Source organism: Dipodomys merriami, unplaced genomic scaffold (assembly GCF_024711535.1).
Source record: "Dipodomys merriami isolate MVZ:Mamm:240054 unplaced genomic scaffold, mDipMer1.0.p SCAF_943, whole genome shotgun sequence".
Taxonomy (NCBI): Eukaryota; Metazoa; Chordata; class Mammalia; order Rodentia; family Heteromyidae; genus Dipodomys; species Dipodomys merriami.
The window spans coordinates 306,318-319,714 of NW_027206561.1; the positions used below are offsets into that span (position 1 = coordinate 306,318).

Genomic DNA, 13,397 nt, shown 5'->3' on the forward strand with positions numbered 1-13,397 from the left:
AAATCTGGGGGGGATACCAGGAGACGTTTTCTTCTCATTGTCCCTGGACCCATTCAGAGCAGTCACAGGGGGTGTCTGCTTGCTCCATACGTCCACAGTAAAGCCTGGAAGTCTGGCTGGGCTGACCCTGGTAGCTGACGTAGCTACCATGAGCCCTCCTGGTCCCTGCGGGGTCCCCTTTGGTGCCCCTCAGGTCAGGTCCCTTTATCAATCTCAGGAAATGAGACTACACGCCTCACTTTCAGCTAAACATGGTCCTTGGCCTTCACTTCCTCACTGGCCTAGGCCAGTGTTAGCAGGGCACTAGATAAATGTGTATATCACAAATTCAGAAGACAGACAACATGAGCTCACTTGGAAGACCCTGCAGTAGCTTAGAATGCCAGTGTTGTCTGTACTGTGATCTTTAGTCTCTAGAAGCATCTGTGGGGAGAAATTGGACACCACTAGGACTGGCCTGCCTGGGATGTGGACTGAGCTGGGACCTCTGAGTGGAGCGCAGATCAGATCAGGCGGTGAGGGGGGGTGGAAGTAACTGGCTCACCAGGCTTCTTGGAAGCAGAAGCAGAGAGGATGGGGGAGGGGAGCCAACAAGGCTGCCCAGTGGCTCTCCGCACAGCCCCTGGCGCCAACAGGCCTGGGTTCACTCAGACCAGCTTAGAGGCGCTGAAATAAGAAACCAGAGCCTAGCTGTGTCCAGGAATCCAACTAGAGAGACTGGTTTCTGCAAAACTAGAGCTATACCTGTGTTAAACCCAAAGAGATCAGGTGTTTGTGACCTGTGGAAGCCATTTGGGGGGCGGGGGGTGAGAGCATTTAAGCTACCTGCAAACTCCACTCGCTGTCAAGACCAGGAGCTCCCACTGGGCATCCTGAGACCCGGTGCGCTGGCCTGGTACACGGGACGCCTTCTGGAGTCTAGCACAGCACCGCCCAGGTGTGCTTCCGCACCTGGGAACCAAGTTCTGGGCTGCTAGCAGTCTGCCCAGGCAGCACTGCCCCCCGGCAGCCGCCAAGGACACAGCACCTGACTGTCCTCCAGCCCTGGCGTTAGCTGCGCCTACTCTCCATCGCCAAGTCTGCCCAGTCCCCTTTGGCCTGTCTAGAGGTACACCCTGCATTATGCCCTCCTGGGGTCACACCTTTCCCCAAGAAGCAGCCAGAAGGTCTTTTGTCATATGTTTATTGGAATCTGAGCTTTAGCTAAGGAAAAGGTCTGAGCAGTTATAAAACATGGGAGGCCCGGGCGCGGGGGTGGGGGGCACTCTGCTCTCACTTGAGGCCCAGGGAGCAGGAAAGGGCTGGGAAGCCGGCCTGGGCCTGTGGCCCCCGGGGACGGGGGGAAGGCACGCCTGGAGGTCACAGGGCTCTCCCTCCTCTACACGGAGACACTTGGCTACTGGGGTGTGCAGGTCCTCGTAGCTGCCGGGGCAGCTACGGCTGTTTCTGGGCTCTAGTGGGCCCAGGCAGGTCCGAGTTGGGCTTAACCTTTGGGGTCTGTGGGTGCGGGGTCCTGTTGGGGGTGCTCACAGGTGGAATATCTCCCGTACATGCTGGCCAAGAGTGTCCACTTGGATGGGACAAAGTGGGGACAGGCCTAGCCCTGCTCCTTGTCCTGAGGTTGGCCCTCCGGGCCTGGCGTACACACCTTGTCAAATTTCTTACGGCTGTAGACTTTGTTTTTGTTCATGAATGTTAGCAAGATCCAGTCACAAAGGAAGGAGCCCTAAGGCCAGCAGACACCAGTGCTTAAGAGCCTAGAAGGACCCACACGCACGCACGCATGCACACACATGCACACACACGGGCCCCTTACCACTCCAATGGAGGTCAGAGCGGTGGCCAGGTTAATGATGGTGGGAATGAGGCTGAACCTCCCTGCCTGTGGAGGACAGGCTTGCTTTTAGACCTTTGGCGTGGGCATGGGGGGCCAGGGGGCCCACCCCGCAGGGAGGGACCCAGCACCCAGCACCTGTCCGTGCACAATGACGTCGATTCGAATCCCATAGGCTTTGACCAGCGTGCGGGTGGTGGTGCCGTTTATGTTGTAATATTTAGCAAACCTAGGGTGGAAGGGACAAGGGGCCGTGTCCAGGCTTCCCGACCCTGGTCCTGGGGCCGCAGCCGGGGGCCCCTGCTGTCCCCTGCTGCCCCCGGGCACGGCCGGCACCTGAAGTTGTAGCCGGAGGAGGCGGCCGCGTGCTTGGGGTCCAGCCTCCGGAAGGAGTACTGGGGGTTGCACTGGGCCTCCGAGAGGTCCAGGTCACAGTCCCAGTTGATGAGGACGCCCAGGACGCCGCCCTGCAGGGAGGCCGGGAGGGCGGGGGGCGCAGGTCAGAGGGGAGCAGGAGGGGAGGGGAGGCCGGGAGGGCGGAGGGCGCAGGTCAGAGGGGAGCAGGAGGGGAGGGGAGGCCGGGAGGGCGGAGGGCGCAGGTCAGAGGGGAGCAGGAGGGGAGGGGAGGCCGGGAGGGCGCAGGTCAGAGGGGAGCAGGAGGGGAGGGGAGGCCGGGAGGGCGGAGGGCGCAGGTCAGAAGGGAGCAGGAGGGGAGGGGAGGCCGGGAGGGCGCAGGTCAGAGGGGAGCAGGAGGGGAGGGGAGGCCGGGAGGGCGGAGGGCGCAGGTCAGAGGGGGGGAGGGGAGGTGGCGTTTCACAGGGTCACAGGGCCCCTGCTCCCCACCCCGGCCCCCGCTCCCCACCCCGGCCCCCGCCCGGCCCCCTCCCCACCCCGGCCCCCGCTCCCCACCCCCGGCCCGGCCCCCGCTCCCCACCCCGGCCCCCGCTCCCCACCCCGGCCCCCGCTCCCCACCCCCGGCCCGGCCCCCGCTCCCCACCCCGGCCCCCGCCCGGCCCCCGCCCGGCCCCCGCTCCCCACCCCGGCCCCCGCCCGGCCCCCTCCCCACCCCGGCCCCCGCTCCCCACCCCCGGCCCCCGCTCCCCACCCCCGCTCCCCACCCCGGCCCGGCCCCCTCTCCCCACCCCGGCCCCCGCTCCCCACCCCGGCCCGGCCCCCGCTCCCCACCCCGGCCCCCGCCCGGCCCCCTCTCCCCACCCCGGCCCCCGCTCCCCACCCCGGCCCGGCCCCCGCTCCCCACCCCGGCCCCCGCCCGACCCCCGCTCCCCACCCCGACCCCCGCCCGGCCCCCGCCCGGCCCCCGCTCCCCACCCCGACCCCCGCCCGGCCCCCGCCGCCCGCACCCCGTGCGCCAGCTCCGTGAAGTTCTCCCCGGCCTGGTCCGCGATGAAGCCCAGCCTGAAGATGGGGCAGTACGGGTCGCGGTCCCGCTCGAACGTGCAGCGCTTCAGGTAGTCCCCGCGCCGGCCCGCCAGGTTGCCCCTGGGGGCGGAGGGGCGGCTGCAGCGCGCGGGACGGACACACGGACACGCGCGCACGCACGCACGCACACCCCCCCCCCGCGCCCCGGCTCACGTGGAGAAGCGCAGCCACCGGACGGACGCATGGACACACGGACACGCGCGCACGCACACCCCCCCCCCCCCCCCCGCGCCCCGGCTCACTTGGAGAAGCGCAGCCGCGGGTAGCGGACGCTGTTCTTGATGAGCACCGTGAGGTTGGGGGCCGTGGCGCCCAGAAACTGGCTGAGAGGCACCGACGGCTGAGCCCCAGCGCCCGCCGGGCCCCGCACCCCCGGGCGGCCCCGCACCCCCGGGCACCCCCGGGCGGCCCCGAGCGGCGGGGCGGGGCGCGGCGGGGCGCGGCGGGGCGGGGCGCGGCGGGGCGGGCGCACCTGGCCCTGGCGGGGCGGGGCGGGGCGGGCGCACCTGGCCCTGGCGGGGCGGGGCGGGGCGGGGCGGGGCGGGGCGCGGCGGGGCGGGCGCACCTGGCCCTGGCGGGGCGGGGCGGGGCGGGGCGCGGCGGGGCGCGGCGGGGCGGGCGCACCTGGCCCTGGCGGGGCGGGGCGGCCGCGCGGCGGGGCGGGGCGGGGCGGGGCGCACCTGGCCGCGGCGCCGTCCTCCAGCGGGCACCAGGCCGCCACCTCGCAGGTCCGGGCGGCCCCGCGGTAGTAGGGCACGCAGCGCCCGGTGCGGAGGCCTGCGGCGGACGGGGCGGTGAGCGGGGCGGACGCGACGCCGGGGATCGGCCCGGACACCGACCGCCACACCGACCGCCCCGGACACCGACCGGCCGCTGACCGCTCCCCAGCGGGCCCAGCTCCCCCCCGCTGACCGCTCCCCAGCTCCCCCCCGCTGACCGCTCCCCAGCCCCCCCCGCTGACCGCTCCCCAGCTCCCCCCCGCTGACCGCTCCCCAGCCCCCCCCGCTGACCGCTCCCCAGCTCCCCCCCGCTGACCGCTCCCCAGCTCCCCCCCCGCTGACCGCTACCCAGCCCCCCCCGCTGACCGCTCCCCAGCCCCCCCCGCTGACCGCTCCCCAGCTCCCCCCCGCTGACCGCTCCCCAGCTCCCCCCCCGCTGACCGCTACCCAGCCCCCCCCGCTGACCGCTCCCCAGCGGGCCCAGCTCCCCCCCGCTGACCGCTCCCCAGCTCCCCCCGCTGACCGCTCCCCAGCTCCCCCCCGCTGACCGCTCCCCAGCCCCCCCTCCCCGCTGACCGCTCCCCAGCTCCCCCCCGCTGACCGCTCCCCAGCCCCCCCCTCCCCGCTGACCGCTCCCCAGCCCCCCCCGCTGACCGCTCCCCAGCCCCCCCCTCCCCGCTGACCGCTCCCCAGCGGGTCCAGCTCCCCGGCCGCGCAGTCGTCGTCCGTGTGGCAGGCGGCGTTGTGCACGCGGAGGCTCTGGGGAGAGACGGCGGTCGGCGGGGCCTGCGCGGCGGGCCGGGCCCGACCCCCGCCCCCCGCCCCCCGCCCCGCCCCGCCCCGCCTCACCTCCGGGCAGGTGCCCCGCGTCTGGAAGCGGGTGACTTCAATCCTGGTGATGATGCTGAACACGCTGCCCCCCTAGGCGCAGAGAGCGGGGCCTGGGCAAGGGGTGCGGGGTGCGGGGTGCGGGGGGAGGGCTCCGCCCCGGGCCTGGGCGTGGGGTGCGGGGTGCGGGGGGGGGGTGCGGGCTCCGCCCCGGGCCTGGGCGCGGGGTGCGGGGGGGGGGTGACTCCGCCTCGGGCCTGGGCGCAGGGTGCGGGGGGGGGGGGGGGGGGGGAGACTCCGCCCCGGGCCTGGGCGCGGGGTGCGGGGTGCGGGGGGGGGGTGCGGGCTCCGCCCCGGGCCTGGGCGCGGGGTGCGGGGGGGTGCGGGGGGAGGGCTCCGCCCCGGGCCTGGGTGCGGGGTGCGGGGGGGGGGGGTGCGGGCTCCGCCCCGGGCCTGGGCGCGGGGTGCGGGGGGGGGGAGACTCCGCCCCGGGCCTGGGCGCGGGGTGCGGGGGGGTGCGGGGGGAGGGCTCCGCCCCGGGCCTGGGCGCGGGGTGCGGGGGGGGGGAGACTCCGCCCCGGGCCTGGGCGCGGGGTGCGGGGTGCGGGGGGGGGGGGGGTGCGGGCTCCGCCCCGGGCCTGGGCGCGGGGTGCGGGGGGGGGGGAGACTCCGCCCCGGGCCTGGGCGCGGGGTGCGGGGGGGTGCGGGGGGAGGGCTCCGCCCCGGGCCGGGCCGCACCTCGGGCGGCCTCACGAACTCCTCGACGTCCCACACGCGGCGCGCGGACGCGGTGACGCCCTTCACCTTGGTGATGACCGAGCTCTCGGGCCCCGCCTCGCGGTCCTGGTAGCTCTTCTGGACGATGAACACGTACCTGCGGGGCGGGGGCGGGCGGCGGCTCCCGAGGGCCCACGCGCAGTCCGCGCCCCGCACCGGCCCCGCACCGGCCCCGCGCCCCGTCCTGGCCCCGCGCCCCGCACCGGCCCCGCGCCCCGTCCTGGCCTCGTGTCTCGCACCGGCCCCGCGCCCCGCACCGGCCCCGCGCCCTGCACCGGCCCCGCGGTCCCAGCCCCGCGTCCCGTCCCGCACCGGCCTCGCGGCCCCGCGGTCCCGCACCCCGGCCCGCACCACACGCACCACACGAAGTAGAGCAGGATGAGCAGCTGCGCCGCGCGGTACAGCAGCCCCAGGCGCCGGCTCCGCACCACCACCACCTTGGGCGTCTCGTAGTCCCAGAAGGCCGACCAGCAGCCCCGCAACGCCGGCCAGCGGCCCCGCAACGCCGGCCAGCGGCCCCGCGCCGCGGCCGCCCCGCCGGGGAGCTCGGGCTGCGCGGCGGCCATGGCGCCCGGTGCGGAGGTCGCGGCCGGACGCCGCCCGAGGAGCCCGCCCCGCCCCGCCCCGCCCCGCCCCGGCCGGCCGCGTGTGCGGGAAGAGGCAGGGGCAGGGTGGGGCGGCTCCCTCCCAGCCCGCGCCACCCGCGCCCTCCTAACCTGTCGGGTCTCCCTCCCTCCCCCTCCCTCCCCCCTCCCCCCTCTTCCCCCTCCCTCCCCCTCCCTCCCCCCTCTTCCCCCTCCCTCCCCCTCTCCCTCCCCCCTTCTCCCTCCCTCCCCCCTCTTCCCCCTCCCTCCCCCTCTCCCTCCCCCCTTCTTCTCCCTCCCTCCCCCCTCTTCTCCCTCCCTCCCCCCTCTTCCCCCTCCCTCTCCCCTCTTCTCCCTTCCCCCTCTTCCCCCTCCCTCCCCCCTCTTCCCCCTCCCTCCCCCCTCTTCTCCCTCCCTTCCCCCTCTTCTCTCTCCCTCCCCCCTCTTCTCCCTCCCTCCCCCCTCTTCTCCCTCCTTCCCCCTCCCCCTCCCTCCCCCCTCTTCTCCCTCCCTCCCCCCTCTTCTCCCTCCCTCCCTTCCTCTCTCTTCTCTCTCTGGTCGTGGGGCCTGAACTCTGGGCCTGGGCGCTGTCCCTCAGCTCTTCAGCTCAAGGCTAGCGCTTTACCACTTGAGCCACAACACCACTTCCAGCTTTTTCTGCTTCTGTGGTGCTGAGGAATCGAACCCAGGGCCTCGAGCATGCGAGGCGAGCGCTCTTCCGCTGAGCACCTTCCGGGCCCATGTTCCTGGCTAAAGTGGTAGAGCGCCTGCCTATCATCTGCAAGGCTGGTTTTCATCCCCAGTGTAAACTCACACAAGAAGAAAAGTAGCAAGCAAGGGCCGGCGCGTGTCTGTCGGAGAAGCCACAGGATGGAGGGACGGAGGCAGGGACGGAGCCGTGGCCCTGGACTGTGCGCCCACCTGCAGATCTCAAGCAGACCACAGGTGCCTTGGAGGGTCAGCAGCACACTTGGCAGCCTCGGACACGGGGCAGAACCCAGGGAAGCTGCCATCCGTGGCACGTGCAGCCTTTCCGGGCAATTGCTGCAGAGACTTGGAGGTGGCCGGGGCCCCTGGGGTGTGTGTGCTGGCGTGGCTGTGCGCGCTCGGCTGCGGCGTGGGGGCCGCGAGCCACCTTGTGCCCCCAGCTAACCTAAGGTCTCTCTGTGCCAGGCCGGTGTCTGCTCTGGCAGCTGCAGCAGGGCTGGTCTTATGCTCACACAGAGGAGCAGGTGGGCCTGAGAGAAGGTAAGGCCACTGTGTTCTCGGGTGATCCCAGTGACCTGGTGTGAGGGCTGTGGGTCTTCCCCTTCTAATGGCTTGGGAAATAACTGTGCGCCCCAAGTGCTTGGTGACCTTCCCCCCTGACTGTGGGGGGAGTCGCTTTCTGGATATAAGCATCTGAGAGGTCACCAGCAGGGGTACCAGGAGCTCAGAGTCCCGGCTGAGCCTGGCGGCCGGGTGCCCTGTGGGTGGTACCCTATTTTGTTGCTGAGCTGATCTCGCGCGGCAGGAACTGAGACTTGTGATGTTGTTGGCATCCCACTTTCGTCTAGAAGATTGAGATCATTTTGGATCAAGCTGAGGCTGGTGCAAAATGAAAAGAGAAGTGTGCTCTAAGGGGTTGTGGTCGTCTAGAAAGGAGAGCCTTCTCGCAGGGCCGTTTGGATGGGAGGGGCAGCTTGAAGGCTCTCCAAGTGCAGACTCTGCCTCAGGCACTGCTGACAGCGTCGGTCCATTTTCATGAAACACAGTGCACATAAAGCTGACCATTTCACAATGGTGAGGGCACAGGGGCGTCTACCGCGGTGCAGATTGGATGACTCTAGAGACCTCAGTTAAGTGGAACTACAGGTATTATGCGTGCGTCGCTGGCTTCCTCCGTGTAGCACATGGCCTCGTAGCTCACCTAGGTTGCCGCATGCGGGGAGAATCTCCTTCCAGGTCTGTCTGCTGCGTCAGTGCTGCCACAGACTTCCACCCACGTGGCCGCTGTCCCATCTTTACGGCCACAGGCCACAAAAAACCCCTGGGGTCCACGGACAGCTCCCTCTTCACATTGGTGGGCCAGGACCTCCAGGTCGGCCGCTGTCTGGGAGCTTCTGTCCCCCGCCGGGGGTGGCGCAGCCTGGGAACGGCATCTTTCTTCCCAGCCTTTGATCTGCACTGCCTGGACTGGCTCTTCTCTCTGCAGATTCTAATAAAGATAACCTAAGTCCACAGAGGACGCCGTGCACTAGAGCAGCTCTGCGGGGCTCTCACCACCCCTGCTCTAAGGCGGCCTGCGGGGTCCGAGGACACAGGGTGGGGGAGGGGGTGTCTGTGAATTTCCAGGCTCTGGTGCCAGTGCAGTGGTACCAGCTCCTGTGTGCTCTGGTCCTCCACCTCAGCCACCTCTTCCCGAAGCCCATTCCAGGATCTTTTTTTTTTTTTTTTTTTTTTTTGGTCGGTCGTGGGCTTGAACTCTGGGCTGGAGCTCAGAGCTCTTCAGCTCAAGGCACAGAGCCTTGAGCCACAGCACCACTTCCCCATTCCAGGATCTTATACCAGTTTCTCTTCCCAGATTTGGTGGCCCCTGCTGGCATGCCGGGCTCTGCATCTGAGAGGATATTGTCCACCCTGGTTCAGGGCCCAGGATAGGGCCAAGCATCAGCTGGCACCCCGTTCCCCAAGGGGACAGTCTGATCCCCAAAACTGCTTACTAAAATGAACAAACACTTGTTTTTAGAAATACACAATCCTGGGGCTGGGAAGGTGGCTCAGTGGTAGAGCGCTTGCATTGCATGCCTGAGGCCCTGGGTTTGATTCCTCAGGAACAAATAAGCAGAAAAAAAAGCCAGAAGTGTATCAGGGAATTTTGGGCCTTGATCCTCAGATTTCAGTCTCTTGAGCAACTAGGATCACAGGTTTTTGTCTCGATGGGTCAGGGAAGGCCTCTCCAAGAGGAGCAGCAAGGTCTGGATGAGAAAGACTTGCGGGTCAACTTGATACAGCTGATCTTCTTCTTTAAATTTAGGAAAGGCACGCTTCACTCAGAGAAAGGATTAAGTCTTTTTCCATTCAATGTTAAAAAAGAAATGAGCTGTCAGACCAGGAAAAGTCATAGTGGACACCTGGCTGCATATTTCCAAGTGAAAGTGGCCTGTCTGAAAGGTTCTACAGTTGTACCTCCATGACATCTGGCAAAGGCCAAACTGAGGACAAGAAGAGGTTGCCAGGAGCTGCAGCGGTGGGCGAGTGGGTGGCACTGAGTGGGATTTGGTGAGCGTGGCGTTCTGCATCTGCCCAAACCCAGCAAGTCCTGCACGAGCACGCAGCCTGGCTGTGAGGGCCTTGTGTCTGGCGAGCGGACGCCCTGCCAGTGTGAAGTGAGCCGGCAAGGGAGCCCTGTGTAGAGATCTGTATCTTCTGTGTGATTCCTCAAGTAGCTCAAAGCTGTTCCAAAAATAAAGTTTATTGTTTTAGTTAAAACCTATTTTGCAAAAGAAAGGGATGGGACAGCTGTGAGGCCTGGGTGCCAGGTGACGCCGTCCGTGCCCCACAGGCTGCGGCCCCATGGCTGGTGCGGCGGAGATGCTGCTGCTGCTGCTGCTGGGGCTGCTGCTGCCCCAGGAGGCGCCCACGTCCCTGCAGAGCAGGAAAGGGTCTGCGATCCTGTCCCACAAGGTGAGTGCGTGAGCCTGCCCCCCCCGCCCCCCGGCGGCTCCCTGACCAAGACGTTTCCCCACACAGCCCACAGTGCCAGGCCTGGCTGGGGCAGTGCCCGCCCCGACGGTCGGGGCAGCTGACTGGGGGGGACGGGCTCCCGACGGTCGGGGCAGCTGACTGGGGGGGGACAGGGCCCCCGATGGTCGGGGCAGCTGACTGGGGGGGGGGGACAGGGCCCCGATGGTCGGGGCAGCTGACTGGGGGGACGGGGCCCCGATGGTCGGGGCAGCTGACTGGGGGGGGGGACGGGGCCCCGATGGTCGGGGCAGCTGACTGGGGGGGGGGGGACGGGGCCCCGATGGTCGGGGCAGCTGACTGGGGGGACGGGGCCCCGATGGTCGGGGCAGCTGACTGGGGGGGGGGACGGGGCCCCGATGGTCGGGGCAGCTGACTGGGGGGGGGGGGGACGGGGCCCCGATGGTCGGGGCAGCTGACTGGGGGGACGGGGCCCCGATGGTCGGGGCAGCTGACTGGGGGGACGGGGCTCCGACCATCAGGGCAGCTGACTGGGGGGGGGGACGGGGCCCCGATGGTCGGGGCAGCTGACTGGGGGGGGACGGGGCCCTGACGGTCGGGGCAGCTGACTGGGGGGGGACAGGGCTCCGACGGTCGGGGCAGCTGACTGGGGGGGGACGGGGCTCCGACCATCAGGGCAGCTGCCTGGGGCTGAGGCCTCTGGGGCCGGGGTGGCGGGTGTGGCAGCAGGGTCACCCCAGCCCCGCTGTAGGAGAATGGGGAGGCCTGCGGACAGCACTCCGAGTGCCAGACCAACTGCTGTGTGCGCACCAGCCTGAACCGGCAGAAGTTCTGCACCACCAAGAACCTCTTCCAGCAGTGCCTGCCCTGGCGGAAGGTGGGGGCCTGGAGGAGGGGGGGAGGCCTGGAGGAGGGGGGGAGGCCTGGAGGAGGGGGGGAGGCCTGGCGGGGGAGGGGGGGAGGCCTGGAGGAGGGGGGGAGGCCTGGAGGAGGGGGGGAGGCCTGGAGGAGGGGGGGAGGTCCGGCGGGGGAGGGGGGAGGCCTGGAGGAGGGGGGGAGGCCTGGAGGAGGGGGGGAGGCCTGGAGGAGGGGGGGAGGTCCGGCGGGGGAGGGGGGGAGGCCTGGAGGAGGGGGGGAGGCCTGGAGGAGGTGGGGGAGGCCTGGCGGAAGGTGGGGGCCTGGAGGAGGGGGGGAGGCCTGGAGGAGGAGGGGGAGGTCTGGCGGGGGAGGGGGTCTGGTGGGGGAGGGGGTCCACCGGGGAGAGGGGGCTGTGAGGCTGGCCTGGACCCAGCATCTGGAGCTGATGTGGCCACTCCCGCAGCCCAACGGACATCGGTGCTCCAGGCATAAGGACTGCTACAGCGACTGCTGCGTGCAGACTGGCAGGCAGCCAGACACGTTCTGCACCACCAAGACCATGCTGCAGTGCGTGGCCTGGCGCAAGGTGGGCTGCGGGGGAGGGGGCCGGGGGAGGGCAGCCCAGGGGAGCTGGCCTCGGTCCCCCTGACCCAGCCTTCCCGCAGCCCGACAGAGACCTGTGCAGCAGCCACAACCAGTGCTGGAGCCTGTGCTGCATCCAGATGGGTGAGTCCAGCCGCTCGCGCTGCTGGCCGCGGACCGGGTTCCTGGCACAGTGCCTGCCGCTGGTATGTGCAGCCGCGGGCCAACCACCACACGGGGGCGCCAACATCCACACCTGCCATCCACCACACGGGGACGCCAACATCCACACCTGCCATCCACCACACGGGGGCTCCAACATCCACACCTGCCATCCACCACACGGGGGCGCCAACATCCACACCTGCCATCCCGCTCCCTGAGCAGACCCATAGGGGTGTCAGGAGACACCCCAGCTCAGAACGGGCCCAGGGTCAGGACAGGCCCCAGCTCAGGACAGGCCCAGGGTCAGGACAGGCCTCAGCTCGGGACAGGCCCCAGCTCAGGACAGCCTGCTGTCAGTTCTAGCTCCAGGGACCCCGGCGGGTTTCTCCAGTGAAAGGGTTCTTCAGACCCCACATCGCCCTGGTGCCCCCAGTGCCCTTCTGCCCCACTGGGGGTCGGCATCGGCTGTTCTGAGGGGGTGGGGCTGGAGCGCCATCCGGTGTGCTCAGGGGTCCGACCTGCCTGGGAGGTGGCTTCCGTCCCTCCGCCCCGCACAACCATTTCCTAATCTTTGTCATGTCCTTTAGTGAAGAGACACAGACCTGGACTGCAGAGATATTTTTGGAGGACCTGACAGGGGCCGAGCTCTGTTCCCTGCTTGCTCTCCGGGGCTCTGGAAAGCTGTGGGCATCACAGACACCTGTTGCTTGCTGTTGATATGAACTCTGTGAGATGGATTCCTTACACCTGTGAGAACAAATGGCTCAGGTGCCACAATGACTGCATACAAATAAACACCACTTGTTGAATGAACCAGAGTCCAAACACTGTTGTCCACAAACATGGGCTGAGAAGGTGGCTCAGTGGTAGAGTGCTTGCCTTGCATGCATGAGGCCCTGGGTTCGATTCCTCAGCACCACATAAGCAGAAAAAGCCAGAAGTGGTGTTGTGGCTCAAGTGGTAGAGCGCTAGCCTTGAGCTGAAGAGCTGAGGGATAGCGCCCAGGCCCCAAGTTCAAGCCCCATGACCAACCAAAAAAACAAAAAACCCCACCAAAGTCATGGCACTCTATGAAATCTGAAGACTGCTAAGTACTGGTGGCTTATGCCTCAAATCCCATCTACTAAGGAGGCTGAAGTAGGGAGATCTTAGTTTGAAATTAGCCTGGGCAGTCTCCAAAATAACCAGGTGGTGAGAAGAAAGGCAAGAAAGGAAGAAAGAAAAAAGAAGGGAGAGAGGGTGGGCGGGCTGAGCTGCAGTTCCTTCCTGGGAAGCCTGTGGAGGGGCCGGGGCGCAGGGCTGTGTGAGGCCCCAGACTCCAGCCCTCCTGAGAGGGACTTTCCACACCCATTCTGCAGTTTTTGTCACTGCAGATAAAAATGGTCACTTGTTGCTCCACACGGAGAAGTCTTCCCTGAACTCATCGCCCAGGCCCAAATTCAGGACGGGAAGTGGACCACACCTCCTGGATCCATACCGGGCCATAGCCGCTTTCCCTGCTTTTCTGTCTTCCTGGTGGGCTCAGGAGGTGGCTTCTTCATCCTCCTGTGCACGTGACTGACTCGTAGCAGTGTGGGAACGGTTGGCCCGGGCAGGGCCTGGCCTGGCCCCCACTTACTGCCTGCAGGGGAGTCTGCCTTTGGCCCGAGTCTCCGGTCAGCCCTGAGACTCATTGCAAGTCTCTGGAAGTAGAGCTGGAGGCGGGGATCTCAGGCTGAGCCTCGATGTGGAGCCCAGGGCTGAAGTGAGGATGGAGGAGAGGCAACGCTCAAGGGAGGAGACAGAAGGGACCATGACTGTGGCATGTGTACGTGTCTGGAGAAGCCTTTGGGGGCACCAGCCAGAGTCTCTGAGGGGTCACCTCCCTTACCCCCAGTCCCGTCTGCCGTAGAAAGGCCCTTGCCCTGAAGTGGCTGCTAACTGCAC

The 13,397-nt window shown here is 67.9% G+C and overlaps 2 protein-coding genes across 3 annotated transcripts; one reads left to right on the top strand and one right to left on the bottom strand.

Moving 5' to 3' along the window:
• Window positions 1-1,183: 1,183 nt before the first annotated feature.
• Window positions 1,184-6,164, bottom strand: LOC138821850 (P2X purinoceptor 2-like). The gene is made up of 11 exons (XM_070014300.1): window positions 5,959-6,164; window positions 5,560-5,695; window positions 4,843-4,914; window positions 4,677-4,752; window positions 3,955-4,051; window positions 3,517-3,597; window positions 3,196-3,334; window positions 2,171-2,301; window positions 1,973-2,063; window positions 1,817-1,882; window positions 1,184-1,726 (listed from the first exon to the last, which is right to left on the bottom strand). The coding sequence occupies exons 1-11, from the start codon at window positions 6,162-6,164 to the stop codon at window positions 1,598-1,600; spliced, it is 1,224 nt and encodes a 407-aa protein (XP_069870401.1). The 3' UTR covers window positions 1,184-1,597.
• A 1,853-nt stretch (window positions 6,165-8,017) lies between these two features.
• Window positions 8,018-12,284, top strand: LOC138821852 (leucine-rich colipase-like protein 1). Of its 2 annotated transcripts, none has more exons than XM_070014304.1 (6): window positions 8,018-8,036; window positions 9,727-9,848; window positions 10,618-10,743; window positions 11,188-11,310; window positions 11,390-11,512; window positions 12,059-12,284. In XM_070014304.1, the coding sequence occupies exons 2-6, from the start codon at window positions 9,738-9,740 to the stop codon at window positions 12,059-12,061; spliced, it is 486 nt and encodes a 161-aa protein (XP_069870405.1). In that variant the 5' UTR covers window positions 8,018-8,036; window positions 9,727-9,737; the 3' UTR covers window positions 12,062-12,284. The 2 variants fall into 2 exon arrangements, with proteins under 2 accessions (XP_069870405.1, XP_069870403.1); XM_070014302.1 differs by lacking the exon at window positions 8,018-8,036 and adding an exon at window positions 9,481-9,550.
• The last annotated feature ends 1,113 nt before the right edge of the window (window positions 12,285-13,397 follow it).